This window comes from Colobus angolensis, unplaced genomic scaffold, assembly GCF_000951035.1.
Source record: "Colobus angolensis palliatus isolate OR3802 unplaced genomic scaffold, Cang.pa_1.0 Scaffold9, whole genome shotgun sequence".
Taxonomy (NCBI): domain Eukaryota; kingdom Metazoa; phylum Chordata; class Mammalia; order Primates; family Cercopithecidae; genus Colobus; species Colobus angolensis.
Genome location: NW_012122931.1, coordinates 7,737,801 through 7,761,698, shown reverse-complemented (window position 1 = coordinate 7,761,698; position 23,898 = coordinate 7,737,801). Strand labels below are relative to the sequence as shown.

The window sequence follows — 23,898 nt, the reverse complement described above, 5'->3', positions numbered from 1 at the left end:
CCTCCCGAGTAGCTAGGATTACAGGCACGTGCCACCACACCCAGCTAATTTTTTGTATTTTTAGTAGAGACGGGGTTTCACCGTTGTTAGCCAGAATGGTCTTGATCTCCTGACTTCATGATCCGCCCACTCGGCCTCCCAAAGTGCTCAGATTACAGGTGTGAGCCAATATTATTTTTGAAGAAAACCACTGGGAGCAATATTAGCAAGCTGAATGATTCCAGAGAAGTAGTGGATAAAGATGGGAATCCATGCAGGAAAAATGACAAGGTGTTCTGAGATTGGACCCTGATCTTTCTGAAACCATTATGGCAACAAACTAAGAAAACTACCACCTGACAAGAGATTGATAATCAGAATGCATAAGGAGCTCAAACAAGTCTATAGGAAAAAAAATCCTAGTAATCCAATTAAAAATGGGCAAAAGCTTTGAATACACATTTCCCCAAAGAAGACAGATAAATGGCAAACAGGCATATGAAAAGGCACTCAACACAAAACAGGCATATGAAAAGGTGCTCAACACAAAACAGGCATATGAAAAGGTGCTTGACATCACTGATCAGAGAAATGCAAATCAAAACTACAATGAGATGCCACGTCACCCCAGGTAAAATGGCTTTATCCAAAAGACAAGCAATAACAAATGCTGATGAGGATGCGGAGAAAAGGGAACCTCCCCGTAAGCTGTTGGTGGTGTGAAAGGAAAATATCTTAGGCCCCCAGAATTACGAAGTCAAGCTGGGAACTGCTTAGAGTAAACCCGCCTCCCGTTCTATTCAAAGTCACCCCTCAGCTCACTGAGATAAATGCATATCTGCTTCCGTCCTTTAGAGAGGCTAATCATCAACTCAAAAGAATGCAACTATTTGTCTCTTTTCTTCCTATGACCTGGAAGCCCTGTGCCTGCATCGAATTGTCCTGCTTTTCCTTCAAGTTGTCCCACCTTTCCAGACCAAACCAATGTTCATTTTACTTTTTATTTATTTTTTTTTTTTGAGACAGGGTGTCACTCTGTTGACCAGGCTGGAGTGTAGTGTCTCGATCTCGGCTCACCACAGCCTCTGCCTCCTGGGTTCAAGCGATTCTCATGCCTCAGCCTCCTCAAGTCGCTGGGATTACAGGCATGCACCACCACATCCAGCTAAGCTTTGTATTTTTAGTAGAGATGGGTTTCACTATGTTGGCCACGCTGGTCTCGAACTCCTGACCTCCAGTGATCCACCCACCTCAGCCTCCCAAAGTGCTGGGATTACAGGCTTGAGCCACCGCGCCCGGCGCAAAATCAACTTTCTAATTTAACTGAGACCTGTCTCAAATTTTTGGGGTTCACAGTGGGAATGTAAATTAGTACAACCACTATGGAGAACAGTTTGGAGGTTCCTTAAAAAACTAATAGAGCTACCATATGATCCAGCAATCCCGCTGCTGGGTATATACCCAGAGAAAGGAAATCGGCCCGTCACAGAGATATCTGCACTCCCGTGGTTGTTGCGGCTCTGTTCACAATAACCAAGATTTGGAAGCAACCTAAGTGTCCATAACAGATGAATGCATAAAGAAAATGCGGTACGTAAACACAATGGGGTACCATTCAGTCATAAAAAAGAACGAGATCCAGTCATTTGCAACAACATGGATGGAGTTGGAGGTCATTATATTAAGCCAGGCACAGAAAGACCAACATCGCGTGTCCTCACTTATTTGTGGGATCTAAAAATTAAAACAAATTGACATTTTGGAGGGGGTCTCCCCTGTGGGGGCAACAAAAAAGGTAAAAACAAACAAAAAACAAAGCAATGGAGCCCATGGAGATCGAGAGTAGAAGGATGGTTACTAGAGGCTGGAGAGGGTAGTCGGGGGGCAAGGAGGAGGCGGGGATGGTTAATGGGCACAAAAAATAGAAATGTCAGAGGCGTTTGAATCACAGCAACTGTATCTTAAATAGGAGCGGGGTAAAATGAGGCTGAGACCTACTGGGCTGCACTGCCAGACGGTGAAGGCATTCTAAGTCACAGGATGAGATAGGAGCTCATCACAAGATACAGGTCCTAAAGACCTTGCTGATAAAACAGGTTGCAGTAAAGAAGCTGCCCAAAACCCACCCAAACCAAGATGGCGACGAGAGTGACCTCGGTCGTCCTCACTGCTACACTCCTGCCAGCACCATGACAGGTTACAGATGCCATGGCGCTGTCAGGAAGTCTCCCCGTGTGCTCTAAACAAGGGAGGCATGATTCATCCACCCCTTGTTTAGCATGTCATCAAGAAATAACCATAAAAATGGGCAACCAACAGCCCTCCTGCTCTGTCTATGCAGTAGCCATTCTTTTATTCCTTCGCTTTCTTTTTTTTTTTTTTGAGACAGAGTCTCACTCTGTGGCCCAGGCTGGAGTACAGTGGTGTGATCTCGGCTCACTGCAAGCTCTGCCTCCTGGGTTCACGCCATTCTCCCGCCTCAGCCTCCCAAGTAGCTGGGACTACAGGTGTCCACCACCACGCCCGGCTAATGTTTGTATTTTTAGTAGAGACGGGGTTTCACGGTGTTAGCCAGGATGGTCTCGATCTCCTGACCTCGTGATCCGCCCGCCTCAGCCTCCCACAGTGCTGGGATTACAAGCATGAGCCACCGCGCCCGGCTTATTCCTTCGCTTTGTTAATAAACTTGCTTTAACTCTATGGACTCACCTTGAATTCTTTCTTGCTTAAGATCCAAGAACCCTCTCTTGGGGTCTGGATCTGGACCCCTTTCTGGTTACAGAATGAACAAGCCCTAGTATTTGATAGCACAACAGGGTGACTATAATCAATAATAATTTAACTGTACACTTAAAAATAACCAAAAGAGGCTGCACAGGTGCGATGGCTCATACCGGTAATCCCAGCACTTTGGGAGGCCGAGGTGGGAAGATCACTTGAGGTCAGGAGTTTGAGACCAGCCTGGCCAACATGTTGAAATTCCATCTCTCCTAAAAATACAAAAATTAGCTGGGCGTGGTGGCGGGCGCCTGTAATCCCAGCTACTCGGGAGGCTGAGGCAGAAGAATCGCTTGAGCCTGGGAGGCGGGGGTGGCAGTGAGCCGAGATCACGCCACTGCACTCCAGCCTGGGCAACAAGAGTGAGACTCTGTGTCAAAAAAAAACCCACTGAACTAAACGAATATACTTGGATTGTTTGTAACACAAAGGATAAATGCTTGAGGGGATGGATACTCCACTCTCCAGGATGTGATTATTACACATTGTATGACTGATCAAAACACCTCATGTACCCCATAAATATGCACACCTAGTGTGTACCCACAAAAATTAAACATGAAAATAAATAAGAAAACTGCCAGCCAGCCCAGAGGTGTCAGCAGTGTTCCGCTTAGCTAGAAATAGACAAAAAACTCCTTTGGGGTGGGTCTCGCTTCTTCGTTTGAACAAAGAACAGCAGCAATGAAAACTACGTTAGTAGATTTAATGAGCCTCTGCTTTTACAACATGGGGCGATCCTCTCTGGAATGGTGTGGCTGGCTCTACATAATTATGTAAAAGGTTTCTTCCTTGTGGGTGGGGACCATTTCCAGAACATTCTGACCAAAGCATTTTCACCCAAGAATATTTAGATGTCCACCCCCATCCCAGCCCAGCTAATGTTCTTTGTTCCACACAAGAAATGTCAAGTCTCAGTGTCCTATCCAGCTCCCAACCAATACTCAGGGTCTGGGTAGTAAAGAAGAACCCACAGGAGGCCGGGCACGGCCGCTCATGCCTGTAATCCCAGTGCTGCGGGAGGCTGAGGCAGGAGGATTGTCTGAGGCCAGGAGTTTGAGACCAGCCCGGGCAACACAGTAAGACCCCCCCCCCCACCGCCTTCTCTCTCTTTAAAAAATTTTAAAAAGAGACAGAGTTTTGCCCACCCAAGACCCTTCTCTACAAACAGTTTAAAAATTAGCCAGGCGTGGTGGCATGCACCTGTAGCCCCAGCTACGCAGGAGGTTGAGGTGGGAAGATTACTTGAGCTCAGGAGGTCGAGGCTACAGTGAACCATGATTGCACCACTACTCTCCACCTGGAAGACAGAGCGAGACTGTGTCTCTTAAAAAACAGGCCGGGCACGGTGGCTCACACCTGTAATCCCAGCTACTCAGGAGGCTGAGGCAGGAGAATTGCTTGAACCCGGGAGGCGGAGGTTGTGGCGAGCGGAGATTGCGCCACTGCGCTCCAGCCTGGGTGACAGAGAATAAACTGACCTGGGAAAGCTACACTTGCTGAAAGTAAATGTACTTTAAAATGACACATGGTAAATCTGTGATGAGTCAGAGATGAAAAGAAGGCTTGAACCTCCTGAACAAAAATGTTTCTCTTCAGGATCTGGGTTTATAGAAATCGTAGGCACAAAACAACTCACAGGGGCTGGAGTAACCACCGTGCAGATTTCACTCCGATTCTTACAAATGATCAATGAGCAAGTCACTGCTGTGAAATGTACATGGGTCACGAAATAAAAAGAAAGTCCACCTTGGCCCCTGGAGTTCCCGTCGGGCATGGGGGTGGCCGCCTACCTCGGATCTTGCTGGCGAGGTGCTCCTTGGAGGTGATGATTTGGTCCATGTCGGTTCGGATGACAGCCTGCATGGCCGGCCGCATCTGCTGCACCTTGGACAGCACCTCCTCAAAGCGCGCCTTGGCCTGCTCGTACACCATGCGGTACACGGCGTCCGAGATCTGTGGGCAGAGCAGCTGCATCGGCACCAGGGCGGAGGGCACCACGCCAGCTGCCGGCGACGACCCCGCTCCAGGGCCCCAGGCCCACCCACCTGGATCCATTGCCGCTGCCGCTCCTGTGGTTTCCCCTTCAGCCGCGGGCCGAGCTCTGCCTTCAGCTCGGGGCCCAGCTCCTCCATCACCAGGTTGCTCAGGATCTAGGTTGAGGAGGCACAAGCCAGGCCAGGGGCTGGAGAGCGCTCAGCTGGCCTGTTTCTCTCCGCCTTCCCATAAGCCGGGCCGCTCCAGCCCCCACCTCCTCCGCGACTGGCCCATTGCTTCACCGTCTCCACTGCTCTCTCTCCTAAGCTTCATTCCCACCGCTCCCAACTGATCTGCCTGAGTGTCCTGTAGGATCCTCAGACTCAGGGGCCAGCCCCAGGGCCTTTGCACAGGCTGCCTTCCCTACCTGGAATACCACACTCTTTCCCTGCTTTGCCTGCACATGGAAGTGTACATTTATTTGCCAAATGTCTGTTTCTCCTGCTAGACAGAGAGCTCCCTGAAGGCCAGGGATGTGTCCACATTGTTCCCAGCTGCACCCCAGCGCCTCGTCCAGGAGCTCAGATGCCCAGTAAGTGATGAATAAACCAGTGAGTATCTCCCCTGCACTTGTCCAAACCTGAGCATGTCATCTCCTTCCAAACCAGCAGCACCCCAGAGCCTCATCTCTGTACCCAGCCCCGTGCCCTCCCCTGCTGGGTCGTCGGGTGACTTCTGAGGTTTCCCCACCAGCCCGTCTGGCCTCACCTGCACCTCGTTCCCACACAGCATCTCCCAGGTGCCGTACAGCTCCTTGGACTGTCGGTACATGCGGATGGCATCTGTGAATGCGGGGCCCTCCACCTTGGAGTCCTCAGGGATTCCTGCCCAGGAGACAGAGGGGGAGAGGAGGTCAGCAGATGGCCCAGTGGCCTCTACCAAGACCAACTGACCACTGACCAGAACCCCCCCACCCCCGCCCCACACACGACATGCACCTCAGGAGGGGCAGCTGGGACCCCCACTCCCCTCGTCATCAGAGCAGTCGTGGTTGTATCTGACAGGCAAGAGCAGTAATGACCCCGCCACCAACAGTGATGAGACAGCCCCCCTTGCCTCTTTAGCTCCTGAAATCCTCCCAACCACCCCAAGACCTGGGCACTATCATTCGCCTTATCGCTTTACAGATGAAGAGACAACCGGTTGGAGGCCAGGCCACGGGCCCGGGTCACAGGGAAGGGAGTGGCAGAGCCAGGACCAGAAGCTCCCGTCCCATGAGCAGCCACCAGAATGGCCCTAGAGGCACCCAGACACCCTTGTTCTAGCCCCGGTTCCTCCCTGACTGCTGGATCAGGGCCCTTCGAACTTTGCCTGGAACAGGCTAGGCAGTAGATATTCTTAGCCCTGCAGGCCATAAAACCCCTCCCGCCTTAGGCCGGGCGCGGTGGCTCAAGCCTGTAATCCCAGCACTTTGGGAGGCCGAGACGGGCGGATCACGAGGTCAGGAGATCGAGACCATCCTGGCTAACACGGTGAAACCCCGTCTCTACTAAAAATACAAAAACTGGCCGGGCGAGGTGGCAGGCGCCTGTAGTCCCAGCTACTCCGGAGGCTGAGGCAGGAGAATGGCGCAAACCCGGGAGGCGGAGCTTGCAGTGAGCTGAGATCCGGCCACTGCACTCCAGTCCGGGCGACAGAGCGAGACTCCGCCTCAAAAAAAAAAAAAAAAAAAAAACCCTCCCGCCATGCTCGCCTCTACAGTCACAGCGCAAAAACAGCCGCGGACCATCCAGAAACAAATGAGCGTGCCTCTGCTCCAGTAAACTTTGTTGACAGAAACAGGCAATTGGCTGATCTGGGCCCACAGGCCATAGGTTGCTGAGCCTGGTTCTAGATCACTGAACCCGAAACGGCCTGTTTCATCTTCCAAGGGGAACAATGGCCTCACAGGTTCCCTGGGCCACAGTGTAGGGACAGGAGATCAGGGCCCAGCACTGCCCTGCGCCACACTTTTTATCAATAACTGAGGAGCCAGCTGGCTGCTCCACTGGGCCCGGGGTCTGTCCCTCTGTCCTATTCACCGCTGAGTCCAGGTCAGTACCTGGCACAGATGCTTGAATAACTTTGTTAAAGAACGAAGCCAGGTGCGGTGGCTCACACCTGCAATCCCAGTACCTTGGGAAGCTGAGGTGGGGGAATCACTTGAGGTCAGGAGTTCGAGACCAGCCTGGCCAATGGCGAAACCCCATCTCTACTAAAAATACAAAAATTAGCCAGATGTGGTGGCAGGCGCCTGTAATCCCAGCTACTCAGGAGGTTGCCGCTGAAGAACTGCTTGAACCCAGGAGGCAGAGGTTGCAGTGAGCCGAGATTGCACCACTGCACTCTAGCCTGGGTGACACAGTGAGACTCTGCCTCAAAAAAAAAAAAAAAAAAAAAAAAAAAAAAAAAAAAAGAATGGAAGGGTTTACTATTAATAACAGCTAGAAAAGCACTATTTCTGAATTTTTGTCATTGTTGGTGCTGTCAGCGACCCAAACGCCAGTGAGGTGAACCCCTGAGTGAGACGTGGACCTCCAGATTCAGTGCCCGGGAGGCAACTGGCAGGAAGTTGCAAAATCTGACTTGGGGTAAGAAGGTGGTTAAACACCACCGAGCCAGGCAGCAGGCAGGCTCCCCCGGCCACGTGCCTCCGACCGCCGCATCCCCAGAGCCCAGGAAGGGGAAACGGAAGCCTGAGCACCAGAAACCCAAGGCTCCCACTGCCATGACTATGGGTTGAGTCACCACCCGCAGAGAAAAAGCCCCTCTCTGGGTCCCTCCCCTCCCCACACCCAGCTGACCACAGAAATCACTGCCTGTCAGAGCCGAGAGGGAGCTGAGCAGGGGAAGGTCCAGCCCGCATCCCTACAGCGCAGCTGCCTGGATGGGGACAGGGGCCTGTGGGAGTCTCACTCCTGCATTTCAGGGACCTGAAGTCAGGCAGGAGTGACAGGAGCAGGGCAGGGATGTTCCAGCCGGAGCAGCATGCAGAGCCCTGGGTGGGGGCTGCCCACCTGAGCCAGGGGAGGAGGTCCCCCAGACGCCCCACCCACCTCTCAGAAGGGCATGGTTCCTAGAAACCAAGTTGTGACTGGAAAATCTGGACAGTGTGTTACCTGCTGGCTCTCCCACAGGGAAAGGGAATTTTCATCCTCCATGTACCAAGTCAGGTGTGCAGGGCAGGGCTGCTTTTCAGATGGCAAGAAGGTAAGGCGGAGGAGCAGGACAGCGGGAGGGAGCCCAGCCAGCCTCGACATTTGGGACTCTCTCTGCACACCCAGCTGCCGAGTGTGACAAGTTTCAGGGTCACCCCTCCTGAGCTCTTCCCATAAGCCCAGCTCTTAGGGGCTGAAGTGTGTCTCCACACCCCCAAATTCATATGCTGGAGTCCTAACCCCCAGTACCCCAGAACATGATTGTATTTGGACCCAGTGTCTTTTTTTTTTCTGAGAAGAGTCTCACTCTGTCACCCAGGCTAGAGTTCAGGGGTGCAATCTTGGCTCACTGCAGCCTCTGCCTCCCAGGTTCAAGTGATTCTCCTGCCTCAGTCTCCCGAGTAGCTGGGACTACAGGCTCCCGCCACCATGTCCGGCTAATTTTTGTATTTTTAGTAGAGATGGGGTTTCACCATGTTGGCCAGGTTGGTCTCGAACTCTTGACCTCAAGAGATCCACACATCTCAGCCTCCCAAAGTGCTGGGATTACAGGCCTGAGTCACCACACTCGCCCTTGGTCCCAGGGTCTTAAAGAAGTAAATTAAATGGAGAGGATGAGGATGGGACCAAATCTAATACAAAAGTGCCCTTAAAAGAACAGTACATTGGCCAGGCGCGGTGGCTCACGCCTGTAATCCCAGCACTTTGGGAGGCCGAGGTGAGCGGATCACGAGGTCAAGAGATCAAAACCACCCTGGCTAACACATGGTGAAATCCTGTCTCTACTAAAAATACAAAAAATTAGCCGGGCGAGGTGGCGGGCGCCTGTAGTCCCAGCTACTCGGGAGACTGAGGCAGGAGAATGGCATGAACCCGGGAGGCGGAGCTTGCAGTGAGCCGAGATGTGCCACTGCACTCCAGCCTGGGCGACAGAGCAAGACTCTGTCTCAAAAAAGAAAAAAAAGGAAAAGTACATTTCTTCTTGAAAGAAGAGAAAACACAGGCACACAGAGAAATGGCCCTGTGAGGACTCGGAGAAGGCAGCCGGCCACCAGCCAAGGAGAGAGGTCTCGGAGAAACCAGCCCTGCTGACACCTTGACCTCGACTCAGACCTCCAGTTGGGAGAGAACAGATTTCTGCTGCGTAGCTGCCCGGTCTGTAGTATTCGTTATGACTAATTCGTATTAGTCTTGGGAAACTGAGGCCCCAGGCCTGGCCGAGGTTGCACACACATCAGCTCGTTGAATCCTCAGCTCACTATGCCCTACTTTTCCCAGGGAGAGAACTGAGGCTCAGAGAGGCAGTTACTGCTCAAGGCCGCTCAGCTAGTGGATGGCAGAGCGGGGCCTGAACCCAGGACCAGCGGACTCTAGCCAGACCTGGAGACCTTCCAAGAAAGGAAACTGCATTCCTCACTCCCAGGCAGCAGACAGAGGGGGAGGGACCACGGTCAGACAGGAAGAAGCCTTGACCTCTGCACCCCAGGCCAACACTGAGGACCCAGCACAGCCAGTGCCCCACCTGCCTCCTGCCACCCCCAGCTGCTCCAGGAATGCAGGATGTGAAGGGGTCCCTGGGACCGCTGGTGTCCGCCCAGCTTGGCCTCCTTCCCCCCAGCCCCCACTTCCTGGCAGCCCCTGGAGTGAGCAATTCCAGGCTCCACAAATTCCAAGCCCAGCCTCCAAGACGGAGGAAGCAGAGAACTTTCTCACAGTCCGTGGGGTGGAAGGAAGGCCTGAAACCAGCCTCATCAGCTCCTGCCCTGGGGAGAAGGGGCCACTCGGCAGGACACCTTCCTGGCACAGGACACCCCTTCATTCCTTGGCCCAGCAGCTCTCTTGGGCCTCCCTCTGGTCCACTGCATGCTAGACCCAAGAACTTCCCCATGGCCTCCCCACCAAGTGCTCACTGTGCGTGCCAGGCTCACGGCCAAGTGCCCCACCCAGACCAGCTCTTCCCAATCATCTCTCGAGCTCAAGTTTATCATCATCCCCACTGCACACATGGGGGACTGAGGTGGCCCTTCCCAACCTTGTTCTGTGCCCACCCCTTCCCTATCTGGCCCAGGTCACCCACCCTGCCGGGCCAGGTCAGCTGTTAGCCTTAGAAACCTAGAGAGATGGCGCCAGGCCAGGGGCTGGGGAGGCGGGAGGCCCTGGGCCAGGCAGCCAGAGCCTTGAGTGCCTCCACCCAGTCCCAGCCCACAGTTCCCGGGTCCTGGGAACAGGAGGCCCTTTGTGGGCAGCTGGGCCCAGGTGGCAGGGGCTGGCCTGACTGAAGACCTGGTTCCTCCTGCTTGGCAGATTCCAGACAGGGCAGAGGTGGCTCTGGAGAGGCGGGCAGGAGGGGTGGGGTGAGCTGAGTCCCGCGGTAGCAGCCCAGAGGCCACTGGTGCCCGCTCCGTCCCCTGCAAACTTCCACCTCTGCACCATGTGGCACTGAGCCCAAGAGTGGAACAGGGGCAGGCACTTCCCTCAGGCCAGATCACCAGGAAGCAGTTCAGTGTCCAGGACTGGGTTGTTCCTTCCCCAGGAACAGAAAGACCCCCAGGGACCCCGTTCTCCTTGGAAGGCCATCCTCAGCCCTTCTGATCAAATTCCTTAGAGGCCTTCAAGGCTCTTCCAAACCTGACCCGCTCCAGGGCCTCGTGCAGTTCCTCCTCCCGGCCTACCCCTACCATCTGTGGGTCTCCTTTCATGCTGGCTCTGCCTGGAACACTCCTCCCCTCTCCTCTATGCAGGATGTGAGGGGACCTGGGACTGCTGCATCTCCTCCTTCAGGTCTGGGACTTCTCCTTCAGGTCTCAGCTGAAGCTGAGCCATAACCTCCTCAAAGGAGCCTGCCCTGATCAACCCCTCCCCCAGCACACACACACACCCTCACGGCTCCCAGGATGGCTCCACCCAGTCAGTACCCAGCACAGCCATAAGCCATTGCCCCAGCATCCTCATCTGTCTATCATCTGTCTCCCCTACCAGACTGCCAATCGTAGGAGGGCATGGAATATTTCTTGCTCCCTTGTGGCACCTCAGAGTAGACACTAAAAACCAGGCCTCCTCAGAGTAGACACTAAAAACATTTGTTGAATAAATGAGTGAGCTGGAAGAGTCACCCCATAAGTTTACAGATGAGAGCAATGAGGCCTTGAGGGAGGCAGTGAAGTTTCCAAATCACCCTGCAGGTTGGTGGTAAAATAATAATAATAATAACAACAACAACAACAAAAATCTTTATCAAGCATGAGGTAGACTCTGTGAATCCTCATAAACCCCCTAAGACACACAAGGCATTATCCCCACTTTACAGAAGCTCCAAAAGGTAAATCAGTTCCCTAAGGTCACATAGCTGGAAAATGGGAGAATCAGGATTGTGACTTTGTGACTCAGGGTCCAAGGGCTCAACAACCACACCGCTCTGTGAATAATTTCCTACCTTTTTCCTGAGCAGCACAAAACTGTTTTCATCAAGGAAGAAGATTAAGGGTGGTATTACATGGTTTCTTATAACCGCAGAAGGAAAATTAGAACAGCTGGTAGAGCAGGGTTGCCACACCATACTCAGCCACTAGGTGTCACCATTCAGCAATAACCCAGGTCCTGCCTGTCCCTCCCACCGCCCCTGCACCCACAGGCCGCTCACCATTGTTGCAGTGCCGGATGCAGTCCTGCAGCACAGCCTGCCACTTGTCCTGCTCGGCTTCTGTCATCATGCAGAAGTAGTAGTGACGCGCATAAGGATGCCAGAGGATGAGCGGGAACTGTGTGGGGCACTTGAGGATGGGGGCACTGCCCGACTTTGCCGTGGTCCCTGTGGAAACAGTGCCCACTGAGCAGCTGCCCTCTGTGGTTGCCCTCCACCAGAGGATGGCAGAGAACTGATCCCTTGGCATCAGCTCTGAGGTCAGGCTCAGGCTCAGAGAAGGCCGGCCTGTCCCAGGGTGACCAGCAAGCCAGGGGGACGGGAACAGCCTTCTTTCTGGCTGTGTTCTCCTCAGCCCAAAACCTGAGTCCAGCATCTGTGTAGACTCATTTCTTAGAGTGGGTAATAAGTCACATCCACTCCAGTCTTGGGTTAGGTTTTAAACTGTGTAAAGCAAAAACAACACAAGATCAGAGCTCTCAGGTTCAAGAGTCAAACACTACCTTCTTGGGTTTCCCTTCAAATTTCGGCTGTGGAGGCCAAAGTGTGGCTTAAGTGTCCACATGGGGAGGGAGGCATGTGGGGAGGAACAAAACACAGCAAAAGGAATTTTTCCCTCCTTCAATTTCATTCTCAAGGATATGTAAGATCCAGCGAGATAACTGGTCCTGGGTTTGACCCTGCCGCTGCTGTTAATGATATGACAATAACAGTTCTTCTTTCTGTCCTGGCTCTGGGTTGGCCTATACTGGGCACATAGCCCCTTCAGGGTCCACACAACACCCTGAGGGCAGTCCTCTTAGTTCCTGTGCTTTGTAGATGCTGAAGAGGCTGAGATTCAGAGGGGGGAGTGACTCGCCCGAGCAGACACAGTGAAACAAAGCCAGAGTCACATTGGAATCCAGGAATGCTGCTCACCCAAGCCCTCCATCACCACAGAATGGAGGCATGACTCTACTCTCAAGTCCCTGGGGCACGATCTGCCCCCCAGGCGGGCATGTCCCCTGCCCTCTAGTTCCCAGGGATCATCAGAGAGGCCAATGTTGTTTCTGTAAGGCTTCTGGGGAATTGCAGCCAAAGTGAAGCAAAAGCAGGATGCCAAGAAGAGTAACTCCTGACTAACACAGTGCTGACCCACAGGTTTATGAGGGAAGGTCACTGAACATCTCCCAGGAGGTGCTCAAGGATTTAGGGAGAGGGGAAAGGCAGACAGTGAGGTCCCCATCCACAGCTCTAAGCCTAGCTGGTCTCTCCGCAAACATGGGGCTGAAAACAATGGGCTCAGGGCCACCCCTCCCCTGACCAGCTCCAGAGGCCTGTGCAGGGCATCGTGGCCTGGGGTGGGTGCTCCTTTACCTGGTAAGGAGTTGCCAATGAGCTCCAGGTATTGGTCCACAGAAGTGAGGATTTTGTAGCCTGCACTGTTGATGACAGCTCGTGGTGGGACCTGCCGCTCATAGGCCTGAGGGAGGCAAGAGAGATGGTCCCTGAGGGTTAAGGGTGTGGCCAAGCCCAAATCCCACCTGGTTTCAAGGCCCTACTCAGTGTGGCCCAAAGTGGGGAGGAGAGGGGAAGGAAGAAGAGGAGGCAAGAGAGGAACAGAGGGGAGAATGTCACTGTCACGGTGATTGGAGCAGTGTGGCATCCATAGCAACCTAGACCCCGGCTCTGGGCTCAATTCCTGGCTTCACTGGGTAGTGTCTGTGTGATGCTGAGGATAAAGTTTCTTAAATGCCTAAGCTTCAGCTTCTTCATCTATAAGACCAGGGAATCAAGAATATTCAGGATGGGGAAAACATTTTAAAATAAAAACAAAACCAGGGTAATAACCATTCCTGCCTCACAGAGCCATGTGAGGATCGAGTGAGATAATCTGCAGTGCCTGGCACACCACAAGGACTCAGTGAGCTTGGTTGAGGTGGTTGTTCTAACTGTTGCTACTGCTGCTATTACCTCTGTTCCCAGCAGCTCCACTAATTGAGCATTTCTTACATATCAGGCCCTGTGCTAAGGGCATTGCATGCTTCATTTCACAGAATTTTTCCAATCCAAAAGGTGGATCACCCACAACTTCATACAGCTGGGAAGTAGCAGACCTAGGACATGAACTAGGGCTATCTGTCTCTGGAGCCTGGGGTATTTGACCATTACCCTGAACTGCCCCCACCAACTTCCTAGGTTCTGAGCACCACACAAGTGTCCTCTAGAGGAGAATTAGGTCTGGAAACTTATACCAGTAGCAGTGGGGAAAGCAGTTCTGATGGAATAGCTCATACAGCAGGGCTACCATGCTACTCCCTGCCACCAGGTGTCACTATACAACACAGTTTCTGAAAGTAGCTCAGAACCTGTAAGGTGCTGATTTGCAAAACATGGTCGCTGATATTCAACACCACCCTAGAATTTATTAGAAATGCAAATCTTTACAGGCCGGACACGGTGGTTCACATCTGTAATCCCAGCACTTTGGGAGGCTGAGGAGGGCAGATCATGAGGTCAGGAGATCAAGACCATCCTGGCCAACATGGTAAAACCCAGTCTCTACTAAAAATACAAAAATTAGCTGCGCATGGTAGTGCACGCCTGTAGTCCCAGCTACTCAGGAGTCTGAGGCAGAAGAATCGCTTGAACCAGGGAGGTGGAGGTTGCAGGGAGCTAAGATGGCACCACTGCACTCCAGCATGGTGACAGAGCTAGACTTCGTCTCAAAAAAAAAAAAAAAGAAATGCAAATCTTAGCTCCACCCCAGACCTGATCCAAACTCTGGAGGAAAGCCCAGCAACGCGTCTTTCAGCAAGCCCTTCAGGTGATTCGGACGTGCTACCAGTTGAGAACCACTACTCTGTGACACGAGGTTGTTCTTGACCTTATGTTGCTGTCACATTGATCTTCCCTGAAATACAGGGCACAGGCCTGTCCTTCTGGCTGCTCTGGAGAAATGAGTAATTGAAGAAATCAGGTCTGTGGCTCAACCAGGTAGGGCTTCCCCAAGGGCTCGGGGAAAAGATAAGGCACAATGCTCCCATAGGATGTCCTTCTCGGACACCTACCCACCGTAGGGCAGGGGCAAGCCGGGGCAAGGAATGGCCAGATTGTGCCTCCAACAGCTCACTGTGGCTATGAGGATGGGAGGGGTCGGAGGAGAGGCAGGAAGCCCAGTGAGGAAGGAGGTGGCAGGAGGAACGCCCTGGAGTCAGAGGGACTGTAGAGAGATTAGGAGGGATGGGGAGGAGTGAGTGACATTTGGTTATAAGGGACAGAAGGAGTCAGCGATATTCCCGAGATGAAGAATGAGCTGCCATCTGGAGAGGGCACCCAGGGCAGCCCACAGTTTGGGGGAGGGGAGGGGCCGAGGTTGTGCTCTGGCCCTGGTGACTGCGTGCAGGCTGTGCCGGTGGCGTCTGGGGCCTAAGTTTCCGAGTGGGGGAGGGGCACACATGGAGAAAGCGTGGAGCTCAGTGCGGCGCCCGGGCCAGGCCTCACCACTTTGTTGTCATAGAGCACCAGCCCATAATTGTGGGGCACGAGGCTGAAGCGGTTCCTCCACTTCTTGCTGTCCTCCTGGTACTGGAAGAGGTTCCCCGAGAAGATGATGCGCTCGTCCAGTGGCACCTATGGGCAGGAAGGGGCGGGGAGTGAGGCCCAGGTCCGGGGAGGTGGTGCTCCCAATGAAGCTGACCGGCCAGCAGAGCCTGTGTGCGCACCCCCTGCCTAGCACGTCCTCCATTTTGGATCTCCCCGAGTCCTCCCAAGGCCTCTGAGGCCGGGCTACATCTCATCCATTCTGCAGATGAGGAGTGAGGCTCAGAGCCATGGAGGGGCTCACCCAGGGTCCAGGCAGGGTGGTGATGCCAGGACTTGAACCCAGGACAGGCATGGATGCAGGGCCCGGTCACAGCCAGGCTCTCCCTCTCCATCCCAGCCTTGGGCAGTCACAGCTACCTTGGAAGGGTCTGGGGAGACGGCTGCTCTCCACCCACCTGCAGCTGCGGCACTGGCGCCCCACGGTCACTCCAGGGACAGGGGACACACCCACGGGCCAGGACTGCGAGGGCCCCACTACCTGGGCAAGTCTCTCCCTGGCTCTAGGCTTCCGTTTCCCCTTAGGGCGATGACAACTTGAACAAGGTGGCTCCAGAGAGCCTCTCAGCTCTGATGGCTGACGAGACGCCTCCCTAAATCTGGGTGGGGATGGAGGAGGCCTCTGTCTGGGGGTGTTTGATGTCTGACCCACGTCCTGGCAGGTTGGTGACCTACGTGGGCTGCAGAAACGCCCAGACCTTCCTACAAAGCCCTAGCTCTGCCTGACTCACAGCGTGTCTGGTCAGTTTGAGCATCGGTTTCCTCATCTGTAAAACGGGAACAGTAAGCGTTGGCACCTGACAGGCAGGTGCATAATACACAGGACCACCATGACCACTACTGGTGGGACTCAGCATCTCTGACGGCCTCCCATCCTCAGGGACTGACTTATCTGGGGATGGGGAAGAAGGGAGATCTTTAAACCAGGGTTGGGGGCCCAAGCGGAAGCTATGGCCAGGTGCCAGGCGTCCTGAGCAGAGAAGCACCAGGAAGCTTCTGGAAGGAGACAGGCCACAACGGGAGAGGCTTCATCTTGGATGGGAGGGAACCCGGGGGAGTACAGTGTTCCTCTGCAAATTCTATTTGTTCTACGATAAATAAGGTGCATTTTGCAAAAAGAAACATTTCTCAGATGCAGTTATGGGGAAAGGGTGATTGCCATCGTGCCTGCACCTTCCTGACTTCCTGGCTCTGCCCTGGCACATCCCTGCAGTCCGGTCTCCTCTTGACCCTCCGCCCCCTTCACCGTGTCCCCCTGTCCCCAGCTCCCTCCCTGCCGCTCTTCAAGGGGAAACACAACACACTCGTGGAGAAGGAGAGCCCATTGTGCTCACACAATAGGACCTGCAGGCTTCTTCCTACCGAGGATAAAAATATTTACAGGAAAAGAAAATGGTTCCCCTACCACTCCCTCCACCCCCACACAAAGTGGGCTTTGCCCAAGTCACAGAGCTGCCCTCAGCGGTCTATATCCAGTGGTCTATATATAAACCGCCCACACCAAGCTCAAATCCCTGTCTTTTCTAGAAAGAGCAGACAGAGCGCTCATAACACCCTAGCAAAAGGTCTCTGGTTTTCGTCTCACCCCTGCTTAGGGCAGGAGCCCCAGGACACAGGGACGGGCACTCAGGGACAGGGCCAGTCCCGACAGGAGGCTGTGCAGAAGCAGGCTTATGGCCCAGGCAGGCTCAACAATCCCCACCACCCAGTCCACCCCCAGATCCTGGGGAGCTCGCAATAGGTGGCTGGCTGTGGGTCTGGGTTTTATTTTTAAGACTTTCAAATGGCAGCGTCGTGTTCGATTGGAAGGACTGCAGGAAACGAAACAGAACTCGACAGCTTAGGCAAAATATTCTAGACTCTGCAAAGCTCTCCAGTGCCTCAGTCAGAAAGAGCACAGGCCCCAAGGTCCGACAACCAGGACTCCTGTCTCGGCACCACCACCCACTGCCAGAGCCTGGACGAGCAGCTCCGCATCTCTGAGCCTCAATGTCCACATCTGTGATGTGGGCAGCATCATAGCCCCTCCCTCAGAGTGGGGCCAGCAGGCTGAGCAAACAGTACAGGCACCAGACAACTGCTGTTTTAGCCAGGCACTGTGGCTCACACGCCTGTAATCCTAGCACTCTGGGAGGCCGAGGCAGGTGGATCACCCAAGGTCAGGAGTTCCAGACCAGCCTGGCCAACTTGGTGAAACCCTGTCTCTACTAAAAATATAAAAAAATTAGCCGGGTGTGGTGGTGGATGCCTGTAATCCCAGCTAGTGGGGAGGCTGAGGTATGAGAATCGCTTGAACCTGGGAGGTGGAGGGTGAAGTGAGCCAAGATTGTGCTACTGTACTCCAGCCCAGGCACCAGAGTGAGACTCCGTCTCAAAAAAGTAAAAAACAAAAAGACAACTGCTGTTTTATTATTCTTATTTCTGGTGTATTCTTATTTTATCATTATTATCACTTTATTTTATTTGTATTCTATTATTGTTTCTAATAAAAACCACCGTTGTTTTGATCACCACTGGTGATTAATATTATTATTTCTAGTACTATGATGTTATCGTAACTTTGCATTGTGATGATCCTGAGTGGCAAAATGAGACCAAAAATACTGCTTTTCAGGGATTGTGGGTGAGTGGTTTCATTTCACTCTCCTTGCTCACATGTTGCTATTTTCCTACAATAAATGTGCACTCCTGCCTCCCCAGACTTAAATGAGGCCTCAGGCAGAGGAAATGCTTCACGCCCTCAGCCAGAGCCCACTTGTCTTGGATTACAGGGACTTGGGCTGCCCATGACATTTCTTTCCAGACAGGGGAGCTATTCTGGCCCCACTCACCTGGGCTGCGTCCAAGGCCTCCTTTCCTTTCCTACCACACAGATACGCACCTGCCAGACACCCAGGCCAGGCCACAGCCGGGCCCCTCTGCCGCTCTGCTGCCACAGGGTCAAGAGGTTACCAAGACACCGGGGAAGAGGCAACCTTTTCTGGGTCCAAAAGCAAAGGTGGTGCTCTGAGCAGCTCCGACACATGGTCCTGACCTCCCTCCACCGGGTGGGCTGCAGTCACGGCAGAAAGGGCCCTGGGCTGGCCCTGCCTCTGCCATCCTGAATGAGCCACTTAAAGGCTCAGCCTTGGCCAGGTGCGGCAGCTCAGGCCTGTAATCCCAGCACTTTGGGAGGCCAAGGTGGGAGGATCTCTTGGGTCCCGCCCCCAGCCCCATGTCTGAGTCAATCACAGGTTCCTCTTCCCAGAAGGCTTTGCCAGCATCCTCTGGCCCATACTGACCCTCAGGCTGGAGCCAGGAAGCTTCTAATTCCTCACTCAACAAATATTTCCTTAGCAAACAGCATCCTACTATCTATATCATAGCAGATCATGATGAGGCCAGTGACAGCGCCTTCCCTGCTTCAGGCACAACCACCCTGTGAAGGAGTTGTTCTCATCCCATTTGACAGATGAGTAAACTGAGGCTCGTCAAGACTCTAGAGCCCCAGCTCTGATGGTGGAGGAGGTGAGCTGGGAGGAGTCACCCACGGTGACTGAAGGGGTCTCAACAACACGACCTGGGTTACCTACCTATTGAGAAGTGGGAAGGAGGCTAGGCGTGGTGGCTCATGCCTGTAATCCCAGCACTTCTGGGGAGCTGAGGCTGGAGGATCACTCGAGCCCAGGAGTTTGAGACCTGCCTGGGCAACACAGCAAAACCCCATCTCTACAAAAAATGCAAAAATTAGCCTAGAGTGATGGTGTGCACCTGTAGTCCCAGGAACTGGAGAGACTGAGGTGGAAGGATCACTTGAGCCAGGAAGGTTGAGGCTGCAGTGAGCCATGACTGAGCCACTGCACTCCAGCCTGGGCAACAGCAAGACCCAGTCTCAAAAAAAAAAGGAGTAAGCTGGACATGGTGGCTCACACCTGCCTGTAATTCCAGCATTTTGGGAGGCTGAGGCGGTCAGATGACTTGAGGTCAGGAGTTTGAGACCAGCCTGGCCAACATGGTGAAACCCCATCTCTACTAAAAATACAAAAATTTAGCCAGGCGTGGTGGTGCATGCCTGTAGTCCCAGCTACTCGGGAGGCTGAGGCAGGAGAATGCCTTGAACCTGGGAGGCGGAGGTTGCCGTGAGCTGAGATCGCGCCACTGCACTCCAGCCTGAGTGACAAAGCGAGACTCTGTCTCAAAAAAGAAAAAATAATAATTAATTTTAAAAAAAGCTGGGGGGACCCTTAAAGGCCATCAGAGTAACAAGGGGAAACTGAGGCCCAGAAAAGTAAAGTCACTCCCTTGAGGCCACATGACAAGAAGGAGCAGAACCCACCCGAGCCCTCCCAGCACGTCTCACCTTGCGCCAGAGCAGCTGGGCCTGCGGCAGCCCCGTGCCCTCGATCTCATGGCGCATGCTGTTGAAGAGAGCCACGCCATACTGGTCTTCATAGAACTGGAGGAACTCTGTCAGGATCTTCCCGGTTTTTTCTGGAAGAGAAGGACAAACAGGAGCGTGAGGTCCTCAGGGATGCTGATGCATTACGATCCTTCCCCTAGGCAGGAGTGGCTGCAAAGCCCCAAGTTCCTGCATGTGGAATTGTTTGCACAGGCTCCTCGCGCTCATCTGTGCTGCGTTTCTGGCCAGAGCCCCGCGTTTCCTGTGAAAACCAACTGCCTTGGAAAGGGTGAACCTCCAGATGGGAAAGCGGGCAATGGCCACAGAGAATCAAACAAATGCAAACAGAACCAAGACTCCATTTCCTCTAGTCACACTGGTGGGGACATGCACGAACAGGCCGTGTCACGCGGAGCTGGGGGTGCCCGGAATGGGGACAGCCATTTCAGAGGGTGGGTGTCCTGTTCTTGGATGCTCCCACCTCTGAGAATCTACCCCATAGAACAATGCGCAGGAGGACACAAAGGCGAATGTGCACTGAGGCCATAGCGGGGAGCAGCTGAAGGTGATCTCTAGGGATGACAGGTATACGTCGGTTCACCCAGGACAGTAAAAAGTAAAAAGATGGAAGGAGGCAGGCATGGTGGCTCCCAGCACTTTTCAAGGCCAAAGCGGGTGGATCAGCGGAGGTCAGGAGTTCAAGACCAGCCTGGCCAACATGGCGAAACCTGGTCTCTAGTAAAAATACAAAAATCAGACGGGCATGGTGGCAGGCACCTATAAGACCAGCTACTCAGGAGGCTGAGGCAGGAGAATCGCTTGAACCTGGAAGTTTGGTGGAAGGTGGAGGTTTCAGTGAGTCGAGATTGCGCCATTGCACTCCAGCCTAGGCAACAGAGCGAGACTTCATAAAAAAAAATAAATAAATAAAAATAAAACAAAATTAAATTAAATTAAAAAAAAAAGATAGAAGGACCTATCTGGATAGGTGCCAACAAAAGGAAAGGGCTCGTACTCCATTAAGAAAGCATGTGACAGAGTCACCTGTTGACTATCATCTCATTAAAAAAAAAAAAACTCTTTCTGGCCAGGTGCAGTGGCTCATACCTATAATCCCAGCACTTTGGGAAACTAAGGCAGGTGGCTTGCTTGAGCCCAGGAGTTTGAGACCAGCCTGAGCAACACAGCAAGACCCCATCTCTACAAAAAATACAGAAGTTTGGTCAGGCGTGGTGGTTCACACCTGTAATCCCAGCACTTTGAGAGGACAAGGTGGACAGATCACCTGAGGTCAGGAGTTCGAGACCAGCCTGGCCAATATGGAGAAACCCCGTCTCTACTAAAAACAGAAAAATTAGCCAGGCATGGTGGTGGGCGCCTGTAATCCCAGCTACTCAGGAGGCTGAGGCAGGAGAATCACTTGAACCCGGGAGGCAGAGGTTGCAGTGAACCAAGATCGTACCACTGCCCATCCTGGGCGACAGAGCAAGACTCTATCTTTAAAAAAAAAAAAAAAAAATAGCCAGGTGTGGTGGTGTGTGCCTGTAGTTCCAGCTATTCAGGAGGCTGAGGTGGGAAGGTCACTTAAGCCCAGGGAGGTCGAGGCTGAGTGAGCTATGATCGTGCCACTGCACTCCAGCCTGGGCGACAGAGCAGGACCCTGTCTCAACACACACATAACAAAACCAAAACTCCTCCTATTTATGCATATAGATTACTTAGGCTTGGGTGCGTGGAGGAGGTCTGGAAGGCAGCATGCCAGGCTGGGAAGGCAGGACCTCTGGTGTGGGAGTGGGGAGTGCAGAGTGAACTTCATTTTCTGTTTATTCCCTTTTATAGCATTCGAATTATTTTACAATCATGATTCCTTTCATAATAAAAAAAAAAACATTCTAAAATTAACGCCTCTACCAAGTGAACAACCTTTCTGCTTTCACTGGCTATTTGCTCCTGTCTTCTGCGCAGTTTCTGAATACAGGTGAGTGCTATGGCCTTGAGGGCAGGCCCGGGCCACATCAGGCTCAGCACCTGTGCTCCTGGGTGTCCCCATGTTCACATGAAGGAGGAGGCCCAGAAAATGTCTCAGACTCATGAGGGGAGAGGCTTCCTTGTCCTAAGAAGCTGCAGCTCGCGCCCCGACCGGGATTTGTGCTGGCCCGCTGTGCGGCGCCTCTCTCTGGGCCTCTGCTTCCCCCCATGCACTGAGAGGCTGGATTTAATGGGATGGACAAGCCCTGCCATCTGACAGTCTTGGATTCCAGGCTTTAAAGCCCTGGTCCTTTCTCAAAAGAGGAGCTGGCAGGACCCTGCCCCTCCCGTGGCCAGTCTCCAGGTACCGAGGGCACCTGGTTAGGATAACATTGCATTCCATCCTCTCTGTAGCTCTGTGAGGGAGAAACTGTTATCCCCACTTTGCAGAGGAGGTAACTGAGGCCCTGGGAGGTTAAGTCACTGGCATAAGGTCACACAGCCAGTGGGTGGTGGAGCTGGGATGCAGTCCTGGGTCCCCGCCAGGAGGTGGTGGCCTGGGAGGAGGGCTGAGAGGGCCTGCCACACGCCATGCTTCACAGCTCATTCATACCCAGGGTCCCAGGCACGTGACCTTCCTGCGTGTCTGCCCACATCCTGGGCCCTGCCTCAGTGATGGGGGTGGGGAGATGCCCCCCACCCTCTCTCCACAGACCCTGTCCCTCCCTGTGCTCCCGTTTCCTGGAATGAGGTCATGTCCGTCCAGATTCCAGTCTGGGGGTAGGAAGGGGAGAACGAATGAGGAATTTGGTTTGAATGCCTATTTTTCAAAAACCATAAACAACCAGAACTCTCTCGGAGACCATGGGAATTGTTTTGAAAAACGATGAGGCAGAGAGGGGGCCAGTGGAAGAGAGTCACACATTGGGGCCAATAGGAAAACAGGATGGAAGCTGACAATAACATCGGTGCCATGGTGGTCGTCGGCACAGCCACCGTGCTACGGCCGGTTTTATGTTTGTGAACCCAGAGAACCTCCGTGAGAACCCCAGGGAGCCACTGCTGTTGTCTTCCTATTTCAGGGATGAAGAGTTAAGCCACACACCCCATGGGCATTCTATCAATGTGGCCAGCAGGATGGTCAGGCTTGGGCCTGCAAGTCTCAGAGGTCCTTTGGCCATGGCTCCAGGCCCCCAGCCAGCCCCAGTGCACTCAGCCCACAGACAGATCCCAAAGGGCTGGAGTCTGCCACCCTGGTCCTCGGGGAGCCAGGCCCTGGAGGGAGCTGCCATAGCTGTGAAGACTCGAACCCAGGTCTCCTGACTGCAGGCCATGCTCAGCTGCCCGGACAGTACAGTCCAGATATGGAGTCCAGGCAAGGAGGAGCTGGGTTCAGAAAGGCCCCTGGGCTGGGCTGGGGAGGACAAAAGAGGGCAAGACTGAGCCAGGAGAAGGCCCAGCATGTCCCATCGAGGGACAATCGAGGCCCAAGTGGGGCAGGGCTACGGACCGGAGAGGAAGCTGCAGGAAGCTCTGAGGAAGGGAGACATGCGAGCACGGGGACCCGCTGCCTGTCAGGCTGGGAGCTGAAGGTCAAGGCTGAAGGTCAGGTCTCTGGGCCAGCGCAGTGCTGCCCACAGGCCTAGGCCTCGGGCTGAGGGGACCCAGGCAAGGGTCAGGGATCCAGGATGCAGTTCCCTCTAGGTTTGCCACGTTGGCCCCAGGTGGAGCCAGAGTTGCTCACTACCCAGGCTTGCTCTCAGAATTCAGGCGCCAAACAGGTCGGGTAGGGAGGCCGGGAACTCTGCTGGGGGGGTCTGGTCTCCTTTTGCTCACCCCTGGATCCTGGGCACCGGGCCTGGCACAAGCAGATGTCATCGAGGGTAAGAAGAGTGGGGGGTTGGTCCAGCAGCCAAATAGTTATTAAGTCCAAACAAGAGAAGGCCGTGGGGCAGTCATCGGAGGGATACTGAGGGAGCACCATGCTGGAGGTAGGGGGACGGCATTAGCAAGGGGTTAAGGACCTCAAGGATGGCACCCAGGCAGCACCGAGAAGCTGGCCCCGCTCAGAGGAAGGGTGGCAACCAAGGGAGAGCTGGAAAGGGAGGACCATGGGAAACAGGGCCACGGATAGCTTCTTGGCAGAAGCAGCCCTGAGCACATTCTTGAGACATGTCCTCAGCCAGCACAGAAGGAACCGCCACGTGCTTTGTACAGAGGAAGTAACCCAGAGATGCAGAAGATGAGGACTCAGGTGCTAGGGGCCCCAGGTGTGGAAGTCAGAGGGACCCAAAAGGCCAGCAGCACTCGGAGGGGACCAGCCTGGACAAAGGGCTTGCAGGAGCCTTCCTGGCTGGACCCTGCTGGAAGAGGACCCAGGCAGGCACCACAGCCCTGGC

At 53.7% G+C, this 23,898-nt stretch overlaps 1 protein-coding gene across 1 annotated transcript in view; it reads right to left on the bottom strand.

Annotated features, from left to right (window-relative positions):
- The window catches only part of FAM129B (family with sequence similarity 129, member B), a 72,993-nt gene that overhangs the window by 6,674 nt on the left and 42,421 nt on the right, over nt 1-23,898 (bottom strand). Inside the window, exons 2-8 of the mRNA XM_011931344.1 lie at nt 19,493-19,623; nt 15,055-15,183; nt 12,928-13,033; nt 11,572-11,739; nt 5,503-5,618; nt 4,806-4,910; nt 4,551-4,713 (exon numbers count right to left, since the gene is read on the bottom strand). Coding sequence (XP_011786734.1) covers nt 4,551-4,713; nt 4,806-4,910; nt 5,503-5,618; nt 11,572-11,739; nt 12,928-13,033; nt 15,055-15,183; nt 19,493-19,623 — 918 coding nt within the window. The remainder of the gene's footprint in view (nt 1-4,550; nt 4,714-4,805; nt 4,911-5,502; nt 5,619-11,571; nt 11,740-12,927; nt 13,034-15,054; nt 15,184-19,492; nt 19,624-23,898) is intronic.